This window comes from Amphiura filiformis, chromosome 4 (genome assembly GCF_039555335.1).
Source record: "Amphiura filiformis chromosome 4, Afil_fr2py, whole genome shotgun sequence".
NCBI lineage: Eukaryota > Metazoa > Echinodermata > Ophiuroidea > Amphilepidida > Amphiuridae > Amphiura > Amphiura filiformis.
In genome coordinates, this window is record NC_092631.1 from 65,827,405 (window position 1) to 65,851,424 (window position 24,020).

The following is a 24,020-nucleotide window of genomic DNA, read 5'->3' on the forward strand; positions in this document are numbered from 1 at the left end:
CATATTCAATTGATTTGTTGAAAGTGTTCTTTCATTACTTTTTATTTTTCCAAAGAACTTGCATTACTGATCCCACCAGATATTGTGCGCCGTTTATATTATCAATAATTAACAGAATATTATGAAAATGCTGACAGGAATGTCGCAAAATTTTCCAGCCACAATTTCAACATACATGTGTACATGAGTCAGATGCCCGTGGGATCCAATTGCAACGGGATCCGGATCAGATGGGTCATATTTCGGTTACAGTTTATAATAAGCTACAAGATTAAGATCATCATTAACGAGTTATTGTCTTATACAAAATCAAACAAGATATTGCTGAAAAAAATTGGTGTCAGTTCCAATTTACAATGTAATTATTATTTGAATGTAATGTTAAAGATGGAATTACATGAGAAGTTTTGCACTGCAGCACTGACAGGAACATTTAGTGGTAGTTCATTTATCATTAAATAATTATACATACGTGTTTTGGCGCAGCGTCAGCCTTCTATTCTAGCTAAAAACGTTTTTAAAAATAAAAAATATGTAAATGAGGTAGCTAATTTGCAAATTTTGCGACAAAAATCACACGGGATCTTAAGAATGCCCCTTACCATTGCTTACCACCATCCCACCAAGTTAAATCTCTATACGCCTCACCAGTTCTAATAAATGGCAAAAAGCCTTTTAAAAATAATTTGAATATTTTGCGACAAAAATCACGTGGGATCTTAAGACTGCCCCTTTACCACCACCATACCAAGTTACATCTATATACCCCTACAGTTCCGAAAAATGGCAAAAAGCGTTTTTAAAATAGAAAAAAGGAAAATGAGATGGCTGATTTGCATATTTTGTGACAAAATAGCATCTGATCTTAAGACTGCTCTTAACCATCACCCCGCCAAATTACATTTCTATATGCCTCACCAGTTCCGAAAAATGGCCAAAAGCAATTCGACAAATAAACAAATAGGCAAATGTGGTGACTAATTTGCATATCTTGCGACAAAAATTGCATCGGATCTTACGACTGCCGCTTACCACAACCTCATCAAGTTACATCCCTATACGCCTCACCAGTTCTTCGAAATGGCAAAAAAACCACCCAAAAACAAGTCTTAGGGCAGCCACTTACCACCACCCTACCAAGTTATACCCCAATACACCTCACCAGCTCCGAGAAACTGCCGCTTACCACAACCTCATCAAGTTACATCCTTATACGCCTCACCAGTTCTTCGAAATGGCAAAAAAAAACACAAAAAAACAACTTTTAAGTTAAATATGCAAATTAGCTACCTAATTTGCATATTTTGCGCCAAAAAATGCATCAAGTCTTAGGGCAGCCGCTTACCACCACCCTACCAAGTTACACCCAGATACACCTCACCAGCTCCGAGAAACTAACCTGGAAGCCAAGGCATGTAAAAACAAAGTTCACACAATACAAATGTATAAGACCCCATTATTTTATCATGATTATAGCATAAGGCAATTTATAAGTCATTTTAAATGATTTTAAATGTGACGTATAAAATTTGTCTATAACACAGGGAGATATAAAATGTAGGATTTGGGTACTTTTTGTTCAATTTTCACAGAAATTGAAGGATTTTGACCTATGTTTTTGTTTGTCTGTTTAGCACTGGGTCGCTGAAACAAAGAATTATATTAATTAAATCACCTAATTTATAATTAATAAAGGACAAAGAAAGATAAAAGCAAAAGTATGCTTCATTTAGTTAAAACAATAGTAACATCCCTGTTGTGTACAAAAATACAACTCTATACGACAATGCAAATCAGGATCAATTCATGGACTAAGTGCACAGGGAAATGTTGAGTGTGTAAATTGAATGGAACAGCCAAAATGCCAATGGGTATGTAATTTAACTAGAACAGCCTTAAATTGATATCGATATTAATATTGACGTCACAGATTCGATTTGTCACGTGATCGTCAAACCTGTACTAAAGGTGTCAGTTCTGCAGGAACTGACACAAAAATGTTACAAAACAATAGCCCGGGTATATATCCACCCGGATGTACATTGGCTGAGTGATTCAAGCCAAGCAAAAATTGTCGTGTTCAGGTCCGAGACATGTCATAAATCATTCCCGCCAATTGACGGTATTGTTATAACAAAGGAGAGGAACAGACATAAATATACCTCCGGCCACTAAATATTTTAAAATTAAGTTACAAACATTTGTGATACAATCAAGCAAAATGAGTTTGGATGTCGGGAAATTGGGCCCAAAAAACGCGTTTTTTGGGATTGTCTCAAAAAATGAACATTAATTTGGCCCAAATTTGACCTCACAGATGAATTCACCAAGTCTTTGCTATTCTAAAATTATATACTTAATCTTTAGGCCGACAATTTAGCAGTTATGAGACCCAAAGGTTTCCATAATTACAGGGTTAAAACTAAATGGTGTTATTGTTGTGAAGTCTATATGACCTTGAAACATTCTGGTACAACATACAGCCGGGGTAACAGCATCTCTGTCTAAAAATATCTTGCAATTTATATCTAAAGAAGAAGAAGAAGAAGAAAATAGAAAACACCAACATCATCTTTCTTTTAATTACAAGCACAATGTGAAAATGGTGATTGTCACCCAAAATTTGATAGAACAATCTGACTATTATTAATCTGATTACACTTCTGGAGTTTCGGTTTTTTTTTGTTTCTTTGTTTGTATTTCTATTTTATTTTCTCTAATCAAGTTGTCCAGTCATGTAGAAGACTGCAATATGTACCTTAGAAGATTAGAAAGGTCGAATGCAACATGTAAAAGTCCGTGTCAAAATGAGAATTACTCAGTTTTCAAGGTCGTACACTGTCTACCAGAAGTAATTAATTAGTTAATAAAAACGATGGCGAGATAAAGATGTAGGTCAAGACAAGAAGCAGGCTGAGAAGAAATTAATCTGATTGTTTACAATTATCATGATATTAATAGTACCAGAGCGACACATTTAAAGGAGTATTTCGTGATTCTAGCATCCTCTTTTTATGACATTTTTCAGTAGATATCCACGAAAAAAACCTATTCCCAAAATTTCAGTTGATTCCGATTTTGTGTTCGCGAGTTATGCATGATTTATTTATTTATTTATTTATTTAATAAAACCATATTTATACAGGGTTACCCTTCAGATAAATCTGCTATTACAGGGGCCCTGTGTCATGTCATAAAATATAAAGTACATAGTAATTGGGAGAATTATACATATTAGAATGATTAAAAATACAAACATCCAAATAGAACCATATATCAAATACATCAAATATCAAAAGTCATTAAATTCATAAAGTAAAAATCTTTGGCTAGTTATTTACATTTCTCTGTGTCTTAACACTGCTCCATAGACAATGCGTTGTAATTTCGTTCTGGTGCACCAGAACGAAATTCAAATTTCACGATATCTTTGCTAAACGAATTAATCTGCAAGAAATATTTTGTACATAAACATTATGTAGCCAGAGGTTTCCAGTGATATAAAAATCTCAACTTTTTTTAGAAAAGTGGGGGATGAGGCTGTGGATCACGAAATGCCCTTTTAAAACGACCTTTGTTATATCATATTAGCTTCTTTTTGCGTAATTAATCTTGATTTTTAGTAAGAACATCTATACACTTCATTTGACTATGTATGTGCAAAGAATATTTTGAGCAAACTTTCATTTTGTGTTAATGATATTCCATTCCTTTGAAAGTGACAAAAATATTTCACTCTTTTGAAATTGAAAGTGAAATGTAAACCTTCATCATATTTTATACTTGAAATCTAATTCGCAAGTAGGCATCAAAACTGAAATAAACCTAAACGTAGGTTAAGGGAAACATCTATAGGTCTACACCCCAAACCAAAAATAGTTTTTGGCATCACTTCCTCGTTCGCATAGTAACAATCCAGGCCTATTGCCTTGCAATATTGGGATATGCATTTACTGTACAAATTATTTTTGCGAGTCTTCTTAAAATTTAATTAAATGTCTTTTTATAACTTAAAGAATCAATATTCATTGTACTCATATCCACGACCTTTTTTAAGTATGTATTTCACGTTATATTATCATCAAATTATCCCAAAATATTGAAACTTTTACTTATTACATATCGGTGATTCTTTGAGACAAATATTAACACTGGACTTTCGCCAGCAGCCATCTTGACTGCTGGCTTCTTCAGATGACCACCAGTCCGACGAGTAGGACTTGTTGGTTCTTAGTTACCAACTATACTCAGACTGGACTAATGGTCACTGGGATCCACTGATTTTCCTGCAAACTTCCGGTAAATCCCGTAAGACAATCAGTGAAGTCAAGTGTTCATTCTGATGAAGCCATCAGCAAAGATGGCAAAGTCTAAATATTGTGCGTATTTTTCTGGATTTGTCACTCAAAAAATCACCAACAATTGAATCTACAATCCTACAAATGTATCTATGACCGTGCTTGCTGTTTGATCCTTTTAATATCTGTCCATGACATCCTCATACAATAGGAATACTTGATTTGCCCTGCAATTTTAGTGCGTACCTCCATAATAGTGTATACATAATATTTTGGGTCTGAAATTAACAAGTTTACACAAAAACCGGGGCGTATTTCTTGTGTTAATCGATTGATCAAACACATACATCCTGTTCTTTATTGGAAAAACTAGGGGCCTCTTTTTGAGTAAAATGTGTGAGATTAAATTGAAGTTAACGAAGCCGAGCAGAAAGAATAGAATATATATCGACACTTTTAACAATGGGAATGGTTGCATGGCTTGAAGCGATGTTGGATTTGATTACCTATTCAATCATTCATACTTATTTGTAAACAGTTTATTTCTATATTACAATAATAAATTTTTTATATAATACCTATTTTTAAATACTAAAGGCTTCTTGTTTATATTAAAGTTTTACCCAAAAGTAACTTTTCCGTTTGCAAACTGCAACGGACAAAATACCTTATTCTTAAAACGATACACTCGTACTAGTACATTTCATTTGCAAAAATATTTTACTTATTGCCTTTAAATCTAGGTCCTTATGACTACTTAGAAATGATTAATATGAACAAATATAAACAGAGTACCTAGAAATGAAAGATACTCATATGTGTGCTATTTAACATTTTGTTTGGTGTCCTGAGTTTTACCTCGCCCCTCGATAGCCTCATAATAGTCATGTCCGCCCAAAACTTTGAAGCCGGTGATAGGTGAGGAAAGTACGCATTATTTGTAATGCCGGCACTTGTAATATACATGTAGAATGATTTGATTCTAAACCTAACTGAGTATTTATAATAATTTTGCTCTTGTTGTTGCCTTTTACACTATACCAGATTCATATTACTGCCAGAGATACACTGCTATCCAGCTGCTTTGTGGCTACTCTAGAGTACCAGTGCAGTACCAATCCAGTAGCAGTGTGTGTACTGTACATATGAGTCCAATGTGTATGTACTCTAGAGTACCCACCCGGGTACTCTAGAGTACATTATGAAGCAGCGGGGCAACAGTGTACATTTGGGGCGGCAGCAGTGGGAGTCTCGTAGTGTACCTCTATGTCGATGTTGTTGAACTTGTTATTGGTGTTGTTCCCATAATCATTGCTGTCACTGTCGTAATGTTGCTGATCTTATGCGGGATCTTATGTCGTAATCTTTGCATTTGATGTTGTTGCTGTAATTTTGTAAAATAATGACAAACTGAAATAACTCAAATTATTGCACACAAAGTGAGCAATATGCTTCATATAACGAGATGCTTGCCCAAGTTATTCTGTTGGCCCCTTGCATGACCCGGCCTTTTCCTAAATTGTGTTATGAACTCATGTGTGTTGTTTGAATCTCAAAAGCAGTTTTCTGCTGATAATTCAAATTTTAACAGTTGAAAAATCTCATAAACTAGTGGTAGAAATCAGACATATTAGAATGGAAGAACCTTTTCCTTTACATCATAAAATCGGAGCTCAAAGAGTGCTTTGTCAGCCAATCTGATGTCTCCAGCATGTGTTTAACTATATTCAGTATTTTTAAAGGCAACACATGAAGACGCCAAAATGGCAGGCAATTGGGGTGCGTGTATAGACTAATATGTGCGTGTGACGGGGTGTGTGTGAATTTTGCTGCTGAACAATATAGTGTACAATCCAGCAAGTAACACAATTTCAGGCAATGTGAACGTATTGCATATAACTTAACATAATATATGTAACATTTTCTTGATTTCAGTGTTTCACCGCAGCAGATGTGTTTGAGGAAGCCGGACTCGAGCCTAAAAAAGAAGCAGCAGTTGAAGATATCCAGCGTCTGAGTTCCATTGTGATATCCAACATTCTTCATGGCTACTGCATTGGTGAGAGCAGATTGGTCAGCCCAGATGCCTTTATTAGATCCGTCTTTGAAGATTATGGTACATTTGGGACCATCTTAAAAAGAGGTATGATGCAGAGAATGCAGATGAGAATGTGAATATTATTTATATTATTAGGGCCGCTCGATTGACTTGGAACGCTGGGGACCAATATTAAATATTCGTTATTTTTCCAATAATTATGGTCTTCCTCTCACGATCTCTTCAGTAATCAGGCGACAATATCAGTTTTGTCTGTGCAGTATTTTAAACTGCTAAATTCAGGTATCTCATCATACACTCTTATTTTGCTGGGTCAAATAATTACTCCCGACACACTCGGATTTCCGAGTCAAGTTCTAGTTAAGTGTGCTGGGAGTCATTACTTGGAAACTTGACCCAGCAGAAATGAGAGTGTATGCAAAGTAATCTGTGACTTTCGACTGTTCGATATGAAACCAATATGCTATAGGAGTCCGAGTTTCTGGTTTTGTCACTGAAACTAGTTTGTTTACTAGTCGCAGTAAATAGTAAACAAGACGTTATATGGTAGTGCGCACAAACAGTATCCTTTCTGAAAGACAGTAACACTAAATTACCAAATAAAGTGATCGATATGTAAATTTTGTTCTGCGTATTTTTGATACCTCATTTGGCAGGATCGGAATTTATTACATTTGACTGACAAAACGTAGATTTTTTTCAAAAGTGACAAATTTGGACATTTCCTCCTTTAGGATGATTCTCACCGCCATTCGTAGTTCGTACTGTAACGGGCTCGGTGTAATAACGTGTCGCACTGTGTTCATAATCTGTGTGCTTCGAGGGAACGCCAATGTCAATTTGGTCACTTTTGAACTAAGCTCAATTTTTCATTCAAATTGGGTCTCTCTTTTCATTCAAATTGTGTTCTCTTCTGCTCGGCTTCGTTAACTTGAATTTTATCTCACACATTTTACTTAAAAAAAAGAGGCCCTAGTGTTTCTAATAAAGGACAGGATGCATGTTTTTGATCAATCGATTAACGCAAGAAATACGCCCGGTATATAGTGTAAACTTGTCAACTTCAGAACCAAAATATATACTATTAACATGATTAAGGATGTACGCACTAAAATAGGGCAAATCATCATAATCTCTAATTGCAGAATCTAATTTCTGTTGAATGAGGATTGTTGTATTTTTTTAGACCTGAGAGCACATCAGATACAACAAATGCAATTTGATGTGTCTGATGTGCTCTCATGTCCCACAAAAGTACTGTGCAAACGTTGCTATTCTTAAGTGAAAGGATACTCTTTGTGCGAAGTACCCCATATTTCATGAAAATTAAAGTTGGGGAAGTTTATGGTACTTATTTGGAATCGATTCCGAGTGCATCATTTTAAATAGTGCTAAGCATTTCTAGCTTTGTGGGTAACTTTCCTTTGGTGCCTTTGTTGTTCAATATTTGTATTTTATCAATTTAGCACTGATGAGCATTTTAAATTGTACAAAATGGCTGCCAAGACACCATAGCGGTTTCCAGTTTTTTGTAACTGCATTCATACCTCCTGTGTTCGGAATATTCATGTCGAGTATGCGATAAATAAACAATATTATTGTGTAATAATATCAATCTTTCCTCTATTTTGCAAATGTTTAGATTTTATCAAACTATTGAATGACCTTGAGATAGGAACGGCCAACCACGCCGACGCATCATGGACGAAAACAGCAATACATGTGAATAAGAGACGTAAGAGAGTGGCACTTGTAGGAGCACCGGCTATTCCACCTGTGTTTGATAACCCTACGAAATGGGGTGAGGATCATCCTGAAGAGGAATACACGGAGGTTAGTTTTCACCTGCAGTGATAATTCACTGGCTATAGATGAGGTGACCTATGATGTCACATGTTTACATTCAGACCGCCCTCTGTTGTTTCAAGTCAGACAAAATAACACAGGAGTGTCTATGACAGACCACATAAATCTCTTCAAAACTCGACTTTTAAAAACCTTTGAAATTTTGTGTGATATTATGTGTATAGCTAGATGCATTTGTAAACAAGTTTGATAACATTTTTAGTATTATTTGCTTTGAAATCAAACTTAATGAATAAAAATCAACTTCTTCCATGTAAACCATAGTGTTTTTTGCTTGTCAGTTTTCATCTCAGACCAACAGAGGGTGTAGCAAATGTAAACACATGTCACCTCATCTATATAGTGATAAGAAACTTCAATGTTTCGACGTGTGTCACACGTTCTCATCAGGAGAACTCCAAAGATGTTGTGAAGGAGTTGACCTTGAGAGTTCTCCTGTTGACGACGTGTACGGACACACGTCGAAATATTGAGGTTTGCTCTCATTAATTCTGTGTTGAATGACTGTTGTAAACAGCAAGTTAAGTTTAAAACTTTTACTTGCGGTTTAACTACCAACCCGTATGAACATTAACTCGAAGATAAGAAACTTTAAATATTTTCTTTTAAATTGTTTCGTTTGTTTCGTTTGAACGATGCTGAATCATCAGTAATCTCAGCTCATAATCTGCATGCATGCCATTTACCAGGTTCATGTGGCTTCTACCTTTTGCGCTGAAGGATTGAACACATCAATCACCGTTTGCACGCAGGCATGTCAGGATTGTACGGTATCAACGTTAACGATATTATCAAGGTCGACAACGTCAACAAACAACAATATTAACCAATTGTTTGCTTTTATTATATAATGAGCATAATAATAATTGCAGATGATTATTTCTATTATGTTTGCAGTGTTTTGCTGCGGAGGAACTCTTGAATGTATTTGATATTCATGAGAGTATTAGCGTGTCTAAATTCTACGATATGTGTCCAGCATTCATCCAGCAACTGACGAACAAAGCCTGTGAATTTTCGAGGCATCACTTCGACATGGACCAGTCAGCAATGAGTAAGAAATTCATTATATATTTTTGTTGGACCATGGTCCAGCCTACAAGAGTGACACGTACTTGCATCCAGCCTGCAGCGATGCCAAAGGTGTTTTTAAACGGAGTTCAAAACGTTCTTTCAGTACAACTTGCTTTCAGCACAACTTCATTTAAAAGGGCAAAGAATAAGATATTTTTCCCGAGAAAAAAAAAAGGCAATTCTGCTATTGTAGTTAACCACATTAATGGGAAAAAATTGTTTTTTTTAACTCGATGCTTTTATTTGTGGTTCGATAAACATCCTTGTTCTAAGTTGTTTTTTTAAAGTACAATATTTTAGAGTAAAAAAAAAATAAACCACATCTATGACGTCTTTTGACAATATGGAAGCAAATAGTGTCAATAGAAGCCAAATTGGTCACTTTAACAAAACCTCAAAAGGTGGAAAATATTATAGTAAATGACCCAATTGATTCCATAACGATCGCCACCATTGACAAATTTTAAACACTGGCATCGGGATACAATTAATGTTATTATTAATATGTTCATTACTACACCGCAAATTTCTCAGAAAACCTCGAACGCATTCTGGATTCGTCTGGAGAGTTTAAGGACGATCTTCTGATGACGCTTTCATTGTCATCCCATGAATCATATCATGTTATTGGATATTGTACAATTCTTTGTTGGTTGAGGATTCTGTTTGTACAAGAAAACACTACAGACAGAATCCTCCGGCAGAATCCTCAATCTAAATGAAGCCTGAAGTCTGAAGAGTTTAAGGACGATCTTCTGATGACGCTTTCATTGTAATCCCATGAATCATATCATGTTATTGGATATTGTACAATTCTTTGTTGGTTGAGGATTCTGTTGTTTGTACAAGAAAATACTACAGACAGAATCCTCAATCCAAATGTGAAGCCACAAAGACTTGAACAAAGTCAAATACCTTGATATTATTCCTGAGCTTGAAATGTCATTGAAGATTTTCCTCTTGAACACTTCAGACTAATCCAGAACATGTTCTAGGTGTTCTGAGATATTTGCAGTGTTAGTCCGTGGACCTTTATTGTCCTTTTTCAACTCTGTTCTGCTTTGTCTTCTTAAAATTTTAATATTTAGCAATATTTCTTTTTATTTCTGTTAATTGCATTTAATTGTAGTAAATATATTTTATCTTCTAATTGTCTTTCAGTTTACGGCTGGGGAACATTGGCAGTGTTTCTAGTTACTCTTGGATCTATGCTCGGCATTGTCCTCGTTCCATTAGCAGGAGTCAGAGTTTATACAGGACTAATGCATTTGCTTATTGCACTTGCTGTCAGTACGCTCTCTGGGGATGCGCTTCTTCATTTGATACCGGAGGTATGGATTTTAGAGGAAAGAGTGTTTTAACCCAGGTTTCTATGACCCTTTTTAGGATCTTTAGTTTTATTAGAAACATGTTGATTCAATGTTTTTTAAATTGCAGTATAACGGCATTATCATGCATACAATTAGACATCACATTGTACATTATTAACTATAACATAAAGTCATAAGGAGTGGTCAATAATTATGAGACGATGCATTGTACGAAGCTTTTTGCGAAGGGTGCAAAGACTTTTTGGCTTGTCGAAAGGGGAGGGCAAGCGATTTTGGCAAACAATTTTGAGAAGTCCCCCAGCAAATTATTATTGCACATCCCCTATACCAGTAATCCAAGTTTTGTTTCAGAATCGATAACCATAATAATGCTGTCAACCAATGATATCTGAATCATAATCAAGGTCATGATCATGATCATGCAGTAACTGCTGCAAACACTAATGCACACAAATGCATAGGTTTACCATTTTTTAGTTAGTGGATATAGACTAGTGGATAATCTGTAACACAGATAATAATTACAAGAAAAAATTCGTTCTAGTCCGAGCAACTCGTTAATATAGGCACATGCTTTTTAATACGAATTTTTACGGTACTGTAACATATTTTTATATTGATTATTGAGTTACCAGTGGCGTATATAGCCATGGGCAAGGTCAAGGGGTATTTATCCCCTGTGACATCTTGACCCTCTTGTCATCCTCCCGTCAAAAATTCAGGCACACTCCTGATTTCAACTCTTACTATTGGGCCCCCAGGATATTTTGCTGACAGGGCCCTTTTCCTTAAATCCGCCTCTGTCATCCCCCTGTGGGATGTTGTATGACCGATATGATTTGATAGGCATTTCAGTGTAGTTTGTACCATACCAATCTTTTGCCATTTTCGTCAAATCTGCCTCCCATAGAAAGTCGTCTTGCATCACCCCTCTTACCCTTTGGAAAGTCTTGGATAAGTTACTGCGGGTGACTAACCACAGACCCATTCCAGGATCTGTGGACTAACATACTGTCTAATGCAGCGAATACTCTCTGCAAAGAGTAGGCTAGGATAGAAAAACGCCTCGAAAATTTGCACATCAATCATGCCAATGTCTAGTCGGGAGCTGGAGTCTTCAGCACACAGGTTATGTGTCACTCTATCAAACGTGCCGCTACTGATATGTATTCGATGCCGATTCCAAGTTTCATTTTGCTTCGTTTATTATATCTTTAAAGAGTGTCAATCATCCATGGGTGTGGTTTTCCCGGGTTTCCCTCCATACTTAAATACAATCTATAAGTCATTGGGTATAAAAGTTATGACAGAAAGTTTTGCTATACATGTATAGGCGGTTTCAACCACGTTCTCTGCAGAGATTATGCTACTTGTTAATGTTATAACGCTCTTATCAAACTTATCCCAAATCATATGTTAGTTTTACAGAGGTTATCCGTGTTCTAGAAGCTGCATATCCTTTCAGCGGTAGATTTCTTTCAGCGACTGCTCTATACCTTGAAGGATTTTCAAAAGATGTACCTGCATGTGCAACCATGACTGTTTCAAACTAGCCCGCCAAAGTCATGCAAGTAACTCCGAGGCCCGCTCCGAGGTCGTGCATTGAATTGGTTTGAATGAGGATGGCTACGGGGACCAGCGCCTTTTGTTAAAAGTGACACATGAGTAACGTGGATAACCTCTATTTGTTGCTACTAACAAAGAAATAAAAAGCGATTACGATCGCTGATTAGTTCTGCTGGGCGTTCTGCTCATCTGATGTTGAATATCTCTCAGCTTAGTTTAGATGCGCTGCCTTAAATCTTCCCAGGTACTTCACAGGAAAACATTCCCCAGATAGGTTCTAATATAAATAGAAGAACATAATTCAAATTGCGTGCCCGTCTGTGCCTTTAAATTGAAAACATTGAAATATATTATATATTACGAATGAACTCGCCAAACCAAGGCTTCAGGATAGTTGATTAGTATTCCATGACAAATTTTAATGTAAGCCTAATACGAATTCTAATTTAAATAATGTAGGGCCTGTGTAAGAGAGCCGTAATAGCTCGTACTGATTATGGAAATGAAAATTACCGATTGTCTGAAGAAATAGGTCAGATTTTGATGCCCACAACCTTTTCCCCTCCCCCTGATTTGCCTACATTATGATAACATAATATAATTTGCTCACGTAGAGATCCCGTCCCCTACACGACCTTTCTTGAGAATTTAGTACGATAAGATGGCTAGTATTAATAACCCCGTTCAGCTAGGAGCAAAATGTGTAGTCCTGAAAAATTCACTGTGATCGATTTCAAGCGTTATCTTCTTTTTGTCACAGTCTTTTAATCCCAGAAAACAAGCACATAATAATGATGGGGGAGGGGTATTGGTCCATTTTGGAAATGAGCAATTAATCTTCAAATCATGACCAACGGCTGTCGTGGGTTAGGTTATGTTTTATCTGATCAGAACCCTCATCATGCTAATAATATACACCGTAATATACGCTAAACATAGAAAGTTATCGAGATATTTTTTAATGAAAGATTCAGATTTCAGAATTAAGAACATCGGTATTTTGATAAACATACAAAATAGTATTGACACATTTCGGGAAGGTGGGAATTCAGTAACCTTTTCCAATGTTTACAAAAAATATTGTTTAGAACTTTCACTGTTATCAGATCCCATATTTGTGGGAATTATAGCAGTTTCGTGTCGATGTCCCAAAATATACAAGTATACAGCGTTCTAGTACTATAGTATTACCTAAACATAATAGTACAAATTCTGGGTTTCATCGGGTTCGACGTCTGCATGTAGACTTCCCCTTGTCTGCCGAGTATCAATGTTGGCTGTCACTTGCACAATATAGCAGATAGATTGTCCCTTATCCAAAGGAGAAGGTGGCTCTGAAAAGAGCCGTATTAGTAGGTGCATCTTTCCTACTGAAGATTCGGTGGCTCTGAAAAGGGCCGTTGAAAGGGATTGTCCAATGTCCATTAAAGTGTCCGTAGCTCCAGGAAAATAGTAGTCATTCATAGTAGGTACCCTATCTAACTGAAACCCTGGTGGTTTCTGAAAAGAGCCGTTCAAGTGAACTGCTCATTGAGAGTTTTATAGCCCTGAAAAGAGTTTGTTTATGGTAGGTTGCCCTTTCCTACTGAAGATTTGGTGGCTCTGCCCCTTGTTCACTGAAAGGTCCTTAGGCTACCCCTATAATAATCATAATCTTGGTAATGCAACCATCCATCGCCATTTTGTTTTTATTTTTTCAGGCAATGGGCATTCATGTACATGGTGTTGACAAACCAGCAACAGCCAGGGAGATCCTCAACAAAGTCATCTTAGTGGTGGCTGCCATCTACATCTTTTTCTTATTCGAGAGGTTAATGGTCGTATGTCTGGGTAGAGCTCCTTTGACGCACACAGTAGAAATTCAATTGATAAATTAGACGTAAGTGTAGGAAAATGTGTCGCATGGGATTTGTGGGGTGGGTTTGTAGATGTAGGTGTGTGCAAGCAAGCATGTGTGGGGGTGGGTTGTGTCACGTCCGCATGTTGTGTCTGCGGTTGTGACCTTAGGCAAGTTAATGCAATGTATTGTAGTTATGTTCTGTGTAAGGTTTTTAAGGAAAATAAAACTATGGCCAAATTATGAGATTTGCGGTGATTACCTCATACATGCATTTTGTAATGAATGTCACATATTAACAGCAATAATAACATCCAGGAAACTCTGAAGAGGACAACAGTTAAATTTTATGATATCGTGCAGATTGCATATGCTCAATTCAATATGTCACATCACAAGTAACTGCAAGTCAAAAAGCACATCAGACACAGGTGGATTAAAGCCACCCGTGAAACCTCACCCGAGTTTTAGGCAAAAGTATTTTTTATTACACATCATTCATCTTGCATGAGATCACAGATGTCATATTTGTCAACTAGTTTTTTTGATGATTAATATCAATACCGGGCATTTTAACGCATAGAACCATTAAATAACCATGCATTTAATAATATGGACTTGTTTCATGTAGTCGTTTATTTCTACACATGCAGGGATTTGAGGACCCATATAGTCCTAAGGCATTCACAGCAGGCAATAGTTTTGAAGTCATCGATGACGCAAACGACATACCAGAGTTTAATGACTTCGACAATCTAGAGAAATATTCTGTTCCTCCGCCACCACCACCAGATGAAAAACCGAAAACTCAAGATACCAATGAAATCAAAGTTGATGCCGAAAATGACATCAAAGTTGATGCAGAAAATGACATGACCATTTGTACAGTAGTAAGTATGCGGCTTGGAATTTCGATTTATAAGATAAGGAATTCCGTTTTCGTTATTGCCTTGCACTTAAGGGGGTACTACACCCCTGCCCAATTTTGTACCTATTTTTGCATTTTTCTCAAAAATGATAGAGCATTGGTGACAAGTAAGATATGTATATTACAGGGGCAAGGACTAAAACTACTGCACGGGAAATTTTATTTCAGCACAGACAACAGGTGTGGAGTTACAGTCAAAAATGAGGGAAACCCATATTTGATCAATAAATCAATAACTACTTGCCTTGAGCTGCTGAATTTTCAGTGCAGTAGTTGTAGTCTGTGCCCCTATAATATACATTACTTACTTGTCACCAATGCGCTATAATTTTTGAGAAAAATACAAAAACAGGCACAAAATTGGCCAGGGGTGTAGTACTCCCTTAATCTTCGTAAAATATAGACCTTCCACCGGGTCAGTGGATAGCGACTGGCAAAAGCAACCCAAACCATGCTCGAACCCCCCCCAATATGTACCTACCCAGTAAACACACAAAACGTTTTAAAAACGTTTTTAATAAGTTATATTTTGGCTTTTGGTTTAGGTAAAAACTTTTAATAACATTAAAATGTCGGGTTACATAAAGGTCATGATAACGTATTAAAACGTTTTGTATGAAAACACACTACAACAATACTTTTAAATGTTTTCAAAAAATGTTATTGTAAACTATTTTTGCAAACGTTTTTGCCAAATATTTTGTCAATACTTAAATAACATGTTAAAATATTTGAACCCAGCAAACACAGAAATGTTCTTAAAATGTTTTTTTTTTCAAAACATTTTACTAACATTTAAATGTCGGGTTATATAAAGGTCATGAAAACGTTTTTAAAACGTTATTGCAAATATTTTGGGCAAACATTTTTCTTAAAATATTTTATCAACCCCCAAAATAACATTCTGTTTAGAATGTTTTGTATCAAGTTTTCGAGAATGTTTTTGGAATGTTATCAAAACGTTTTTATACCCTTTATATAACCCGACATTTAAACGTTTTCTGTAAAACATTTTGTTTGATAAGCAGTAGATTATCAAAAAATGTTTTTTAAGGTTATGAAAGCGTTTTATGCTCTTAATATTCCCTTTAGGCCTATATAACCCAACATTTAAACGTTTTCTGACAACCTTTTATAACCTTTTGCGAATGATGTCGAAAACGTTTTGTGTTTGCTGGGTAGGGTCTTTTATCTTTCCGGTTTCTGTTTTCATTTTCGTTTACGTTTTCAGATGACACTTTTTTTTAAGTGTTAGCATATAGCCTATAGGTGTGACCAATCTTTTTTATTCTAGCCTTTTGTCACTCACTAATAAGTTGAAGGAAGTGAATATTCGTTTTCGGTTTCGCAAAAAATAGTCTAGCATCGAAATATATACTAATCAGTGTTGCCAAGAGGTATTAGGTATACTTGTTCGTGCAATCACGCACAAATCGGTTATGCGATTATCTGTACGAAGATGAAACGGGAATTACTTTCACCCAAAAATACACCTTAAAACTCGGTAATATGCAACACAAAAGAATTGCGTTCAAGCGAAGCTAAATGACTCTATTCATTGCCGTAACAAGTGGAATTGGTAATCTGAGAAGGCAAGATTTCCAGACTCGAATCTATTTTTAAATTTATATTATTTTTCAGTCAATGACTAGGCTGAGAGGAGAACGGGCGAGTGTGGGGGTGAGAGGAGGAGAGGAGTAGGAGGAGGAGATGAGATTAAATGCGATTTTCTCAAACCTGCATTATTCGTCATACGATAGTTTGCCAAAACAGTGACGAATTGTTGAAAAGGTACCCCCAAAACTGTGGCACATCCCCGTATACTTTCAACCAGGAAGAACCCCACCCTTGGTTCACATAACGATTTGCCATCTTTATGTAAGCGGTTGGGACATCTCTCTGATCCTTCATATCCGATCCTATACAAACTCTGCATAATGCCCTTAGAACTAACTACCGTAATGTGTTCGTTTTTACTTATTTTGTAAATTTTAGCAGAAATCTTCGAATAATGCGAAGAGTCCATCATCCGGACCTTATATGACGGACACGCTAGAAGGTAGAATTCTTGAAGAAAGCAAGAGAGCAATGATGCATGATAGCACATCCACAACTTTCAGCTTTTTGAGAGGTAATTATATGGCAATGGAGCCTAATTTGTTCCATCTTTCAATCGGCCATCGATGTTCGATTGTTATTATTTATGAAATAACAATTAATTTACTTCTGTGTATGTAATGTAATATATAACATAGTACCATTAGAAAGAAAAACTCAGTTTATCAACCCAAAGTATTACAATTAAACAAAACAAGAAACAATCACAAATCCCGACCGGCACACAACCCAACTTGGAAAAAAAGGGAATGTGCCGGCATGGGATTCGAACCTACGGCCTTCCGGTGGTTTTAACCACCGTTTATCAGTGGGAGCTGGTAGCTCAATGTATAGAGCGTCCGTCTAGAGAGGTGCGGAAGGTCGTGGGTTCGAATCCCATGCCGGCACATTCCCTTGCTTTTTTCAAGTTGGGTTGTGTGTGGGTCGGGATTTGTGTTTATTTGTTGTTTAATTGTAACACTTTGGGTTGGTAAACTGTTCTTTCTTTTTTATTAATTATATTCAGTTTCCTCTTGTAGCGAGCAATCGTTCCCTTGTTTATTTGTTCTTGTACATGATGCGTAATGGCATATCGCACCGGCGACATTTTGGATGGAACACAAATTATTGATAAAGATAACCATGATGCAAATTATATCAGACCAAAACATCTGGGAGGAAATTAACCATTTACATTAATGAGGAAAAATGGACGATACCATTTATACATGGGGTCCATTAATGTTGCATTCAGATTTGAATCAGATTGGAAAGCAACAACTAAACAGCAACACAAAACAAACCCACATGCACTATACGCTGGCGAAGTGACGTCATAATCGGATTAACTACCGCAGCAATAGGAGAAAACAAGTTTTAAATATACCGCGCGGCACTAGTACGTTCACCGGTACCTCTGCATAAACCATATCATGCTGATCACTTGCACCTGTAAGATTAGTATCTTTGAAAAGACCGGTATTGTATTCAATATATTAACCTGCTTGTAGTGCTGCGCGATATATTTAAAATTAATTTAACCTATTGCTATAGTAGTTGATCCGATTTATTGCCTAACTTGGCCAGCGTATTAAATAAATTTTGCTTTCAAATTAATTAAATTAAATTTGTCTTTCCTTACAGGTATGCAATCCACATCAGTACTCGTTCTTATTAGTGACGCTATTCATAATCTCGCAGACGGTATAGCTATCGGTGTAGGGTTCACATTGGATGGTTACGTGGGGTCGTCTATTACTATTGCAGTATTTTGTCATGAGTTGCCCCATGAAATAGGTAAATGCAATAATGTGTCAATTCTAAAAATAAAATAGGTATAAGAATAATAATGTGTCATATCAAAAGTCATATCAAAATCATAATTCAGTATGATGTAATAATGAACGTGTGTTGTATCGTATTGTTCGTATTATTGCACTCATAGAAATGACTCGTTCGCCTTGTTGGCGCAATTCAAAAGGAGTAAGTTTGGACAACTCAAAAATATTGTAAAAGTTGCCAAAACAAAATTCATTTTAGTTATCCGAACTTAAAATGAAAATGCTCAAAAAGCTCAAAAAGTTCCGTCAACTAATCAACTTTGTTGGATGTAAATCGTTGCGTCAACTTTTTAAGTAATGCCAACTTCTGAATTCAAGTTCAGGGAACTTAGAAAAATAAACAAGGTTCAAAGAACCAATTAGTTGAGTTATTGTAACTCAACATGTAAGTTGATGTAACTCGTTCATATTAAGTTACTGGTACTTATTGTTTTGAGTTATTCCAATTTGGTACTTTGTTACTTAATTCACGTAATTTGATCATTTTCTGCACAATTAGCAGTATTCAAATATTTATTTTTGTAATCAGTGCAAAATTTTGTATAGCACACCTCTAGAAATTTATGCTAACCTAGGCTAGTTTCATTTTCTGAGTTGTAACAACTCAATAAAGTAAGTGCAAATGAGTGCGACCAACATAATGATATCGAGTCAGCGTTACTCACAATTGTACGCGTTGGCATTACTCAGAAAGTTGACGCAACGACTTACATCAACTTACTGAGTAATGCCAACGAACAATTTCTATGAGTGTGCTTACGATTTTAGAACTTAGCATTCTAAAATGCTATTGATTGAAGGTATTTTGCTGATATTTTTAAAAGTCAATTAATTAAAACATGATGTTCATGCTTTTGTGTCAATTTAAGTACCTCATTTCATTTTGGATTTTCATTTTACGTAAATAACGTTAAACGTCAAACACCTGTTTTGCACTGAAATAAGCACAGCCTAAATCAGCAAGACAATGGCTTTAGAATATGTAGGCCTATGGTAAAATATAAGAAACTCTGGAAGATCAAATCAGGGTCTTAAATGGGGAATACAAAAAATTGAGTAAAGTCATTTACACTTGAAGATAGAATTGTGTATTTTGAAGGTGGAAACAAACAACACGTTTTTCCTTTTCACTTTCTAGGTGACTTTTCAGTGCTATTAAAGCATGGTATGAGTTTTCGTACAGCATTCTTCTGGAGTATTGTGAGTAATATATTTGGATTCCTGGGTCTGTACATTGGCATAGCATTAGGATCAAACCAAGCTCTTCATCAGTGGATATTTGCTGGTACTGCTGGATTGTTTTTGTATATTTCCTTAGTGGACTTGGTGAGTTGCTTTAACAATATGTGACAGTCCACCACAAACCAGCCGTAAAATCGGCCCGGTAAATTTTGTTTTATTTCGTGTTTAGAAAATATATATTATAAGCTTTAAAATGGTATGTCATTTGACTTCAAACGATATCCAGAAGCGGAGTTATGGTTTGTTGAACTTTGCTCCTTCAACAAAATGGTACCTTATTTCGGTTCTACATGTGTCTCTTTTTCCACATTACTGGTGCAGTCATTTCAAATCATCCCCAAAGAATGTCCTCTCATTGTTAATAATTATTGTTGGTTATACATACCTTGACAAATACAATGCTTTGTAACCCACCACTTGAACACTTAGCCAAAGCAAACAAAGACTAGGCTTTTTAAGAAGGTAATTAGGATTATTGATTGGTTTAAAAGGTGTTTGACTGGCGCTAGGAAAATGAGATACATGTAGCACCAACTTGAGGTAACTATGAATACGACCTTCATGCACATTTTACACTGGAACTCAGAATACAATTTGCCGACTTTACGGCTGGTTTGTGGTGGGCGGTCACATATGAATTATTAGCATTTACATACCCACATGTTCACACGCACATACAGCAGATACACTGTACACACCCCACCACCCACACCCACCACACTGTCAACATACCCCCACAAACTCACCCCCACCCACACAACCCGTGATACACAAACATACTAATCAATTTTATCTTTTCCATGACCAGTCATGGAAAAGGCACTGTGTGTGCAAGTTTGCATGCGCTGGTCGCACACATAATACAGAATAGGCCAGACATCGACTCAAGTTACGAAACAAGTCGTCAGAACTTTCATTATTGTGTTGCTAAATAAATATCATGTTTCATTTTATTTTTGCAGATGCCAGAGATAACACACGACCCAAATGGCTTTAATTGTCCTGCTTGTTTCATGCACAATGTTGGATTGATTTTAGGTTGGACACTTATGATGGTGCTTGCATATTTTGAAGAGACAATGAAACTACAGTAGCGGCCGATGAACAGTACTACTTTTTATATTTTGTGCACCTGCCACCACAGATATTGGAATCCAATATCTGTGCTACCACTTTAAATCTTTTCGTCTCGTCTTTCCTGGATGTAAGAGAAAGATTCTGATATTAATTCAAATCCATAACGAACTATTAGTGGCAGACTGGTCGTCGGCACTTAACGGAATCATCCAATCCAGTTGGGCACTACTACTGACTATGCCGTGAGGAAGGAGGGGAGCAGAGTTCTTCCCCGACGGCTGTTTATACTGGACTGGCCATCTGCAGATAGAAATTAGACCAATGAAATATTTCAGCGTGTATCATATCTTCTTTTTAGAACGTTACGTAGATGACCCTACGGATGACTCTTTTGGATGACTATACACTCACAAGCGAGATCTGCATCAATCATCTGCGATGGAGGATCTTGGCGACAAAATGGGTAATGGTGAATCCAACGGACGAGGACACAAAACACATCAAGGACCAATAAATGATACAAGAGGATACATTGAACATGTTGAATATATAAACAATAATTGGAAAGAAAAAGAGCAAGGTACACCAATTTGACGTGGGGAAACAAGTAAAATACAGACTAGATGGTACGCAGAGGGGGGACTCAGCTATGGTAGGCATTATAAAGCTTTAGAAGTAGGTAGGTAAGTGCCTACATTGGTTGTTTGATTTATCGTATAATGTGTATGTGCACAGTGATTTTCATCACATAGTACACTTTTGTATTCCCATTGATTAATGTTGTTTCTATATTTTTAGCACTTCTGTGGGCCTTGGAACTGGTAATTTTTGGCTATCGAACTTTAACTACTTCAATAATGTCTACATTATTTGCTGTTTTGTCCTCTCTGCGTACCGTCTAGTCTGTATTTTACTTGTTTCCCCACGTGAAGTTGGTGTACATTGCTCTTTTTCTTTTCAGATCTTGGGGACATGCTAACTTGACTCTGGTGCCTCTTCAGAGACGACCCTGATTGGTGCATTATCAAAATGACATTGTTACAATAAGACTATTGGAGGAAGTACTGAAATATTAAAAGTGTTAAATTAAATAAATAAGTTCTGGTCTTTGAACGATAAAAGTGTTAGTTTTAAGGAAATCCAGACCATACTAAGGCTAAAAAAGAATTGCTTGCTTATCCTTTCCTGACCGACCAACCCTAATCTGGAAAATCTGGAAAAACGTTGAAAAAGAATGCCGACCCTAATTTTGGAAACTTCAGATTTATTTATTTTCGAATTTGACGTCTTGAAAAGTTTTAAAACAGTTTCGTCATATTTCTAAACTGTTTTAAAACATGAATGTGGCTTTGGCTATATGAAAATGTAAAAAACAAAACAAATAAATAACCAAACAAACAAAACCTTCCGGTCAACCATTACTTTCTTTTACAGATAGTGAAAGGTAAGCAAACAACTTTTTTGGCCTAACAATATAAGACAAAAGCTGTAATCAATATCATGTTCTATTTTTGTAATTTTTGCATTCGCATTTGTATATTTCGCTGTAGATTTGAAATCTGTAAATTGGGATTGCATGTGTTAAAAATTTCGTTAAAAGACTGTAAATGATATGACCTGAAATGATACAATAGAATTAAATTCTAAGGTACGGTACATGCTTATGTGAGCACGTGGATACTTTTTAAGCGTTTGCTTTTTCCTCTGTTATTTTTACCCAAAGAAGTTCATTTATGGCTTTAAAATAATAGAATGCCATACATTGATATTATCAAAGACATACATTTTAATCATGTTTATCGGAGAATAGAGTTTTAAACTCGTGTACAAAGTCCAGGAAAAATTGAATTATCCGACATTCTCTCTTAACAATCTATTATTTGGTTTTACTTTTATATTCTTGATGTAATTATTTTATTTAAATGTCTTTAATTTCAAAACTGTTCTTGGTTTGAAAACTTTTAATAAACCATGAAGAGACAAAGAATATTCGACACGACTCCACAACATACTTCTTTGTCATTGTCGTCCTAAAAATAATCTCGGGTAAAAAAACATGGTTTCCGATATATTCTTAAAATCCAAACCACTGGTAATCTTCATTGATTTCAGGTTTCTGAAATTTCAATCATCCGCCGCGGCTGCCATTAAGTCACTAAAATCAGGAGGATCTTGAGTTAAACCATGTCTACTGCGTTGTTCGGTCTGAGGTTCCATGAAGAAGCTCCTTGGTAAAGAACGCTTACGCCAAGGAATGGTAGTTCTTTGTTTGTCGGTCTGATGTTCATTCCAATTTGACTGATGTAATGTGTTCGTTCGGTTTGCAGCTGATGCGTACTCAAAAAGTTCCCCTAATGGACCAAGTTTCTTATCCCAGCACCCGTCTTTATTGCTAATTATGATTCTTTCAGATTGTTTCTTTGGTTGTGGGCTCGAATCTAAATTATTATCACCTTGCTGCGCTACTTTAAGCAAATCTGCGTAATACAATTCACGACCAGATTTACCAGATGCAAATCTGTCTTTGATGTCATCATCAACATCATCAATCGCTTTCCTTTTACCGAAAAACTTTTGGATGTCTTTATTCACCATGTCAGCAAAATGAAGCAGCTGTTGTGCTATGTCTGGTTCTGGTTCTATATGCGCTTGATAAGGCACAAAAGGATGATGAATATCTTCAGCGCATTCAGAATCAAATTCGTCAGATGTAAAATTAGATTCACTTTCACTGTCTTCAAAGCTTGCTTGATGATCTGGCGAAAATCCATCAAAATCCATCATGTTATGGTTTGGAATCGGATAACCGGGTGGTAGAAAATTCATTGTCATATTGGACATGTTTGTCACTGCCATTGAAATTTCAAGACAAAAATTCAGTCGTTGGTATAAATAATGGATGATTATTCTCTGTCAAAATTGTATTTTTCCAGGTGGTTCGAATACTCTTACATCATAACTGTAGAAAAGAAAGAAAGAGAAATTAATTAAAATAGAAATGGCATTCGTACTCACTTGCTTGCATTAAGATAAAGATAATAACAAACAAACGGATATGTTGCTATACTGTAGATAGAGGGTTACAGATATATAAAATTGTTATCTACTGTAGATAGCAGGTTATATATAATGTTTGCTTGATAAAGAATGATTATTCTCTGTCAAAATTGTATTTTTCCAGGTAGTTCGAATACTCTTACATCATAACTGTAGAAAAGAAAGAAAGAGAAATTAATTAAAATAGAAATGGCATTCGTAATCACTTGCTTGCGTTAAGATATAAGATAATAACAAACAAACGGATA

General features: G+C 36.1%; 3 protein-coding genes across 3 annotated transcripts in view; 2 read left to right on the forward strand and 1 right to left on the reverse strand.

The window, feature by feature from the left end:
- Window positions 1-14,820, forward strand: part of LOC140151212 (zinc transporter ZIP12-like) — a 41,000-nt gene extending 26,180 nt beyond the window's left edge. Inside the window, exons 3-8 of the mRNA XM_072173469.1 lie at window positions 6,234-6,441; window positions 8,000-8,190; window positions 9,121-9,277; window positions 10,459-10,628; window positions 13,895-14,073; window positions 14,685-14,820. Coding sequence (XP_072029570.1) covers window positions 6,234-6,441; window positions 8,000-8,190; window positions 9,121-9,277; window positions 10,459-10,628; window positions 13,895-14,071 — 903 coding nt within the window. The 3' untranslated portion in view covers window positions 14,072-14,073; window positions 14,685-14,820. The remainder of the gene's footprint in view (window positions 1-6,233; window positions 6,442-7,999; window positions 8,191-9,120; window positions 9,278-10,458; window positions 10,629-13,894; window positions 14,074-14,684) is intronic.
- LOC140149578 (zinc transporter ZIP12-like) lies at window positions 14,679-22,605 on the forward strand. Its single transcript, XM_072171655.1, has 5 exons — window positions 14,679-14,921; window positions 16,955-17,090; window positions 18,200-18,352; window positions 19,535-19,722; window positions 20,601-22,605. The coding sequence occupies exons 1-5, from the start codon at window positions 14,679-14,681 to the stop codon at window positions 20,730-20,732; spliced, it is 852 nt and encodes a 283-aa protein (XP_072027756.1). The 3' UTR covers window positions 20,733-22,605.
- A 128-nt stretch (window positions 22,606-22,733) lies between these two features.
- Window positions 22,734-23,621, reverse strand: LOC140151213 (protein PERCC1-like). Its single transcript, XM_072173470.1, has one exon. The coding sequence runs from the start codon at window positions 23,569-23,571 to the stop codon at window positions 22,840-22,842; it is 732 nt and encodes a 243-aa protein (XP_072029571.1). The 5' UTR covers window positions 23,572-23,621; the 3' UTR covers window positions 22,734-22,839.
- Window positions 23,622-24,020: the final 399 nt, after the last annotated feature.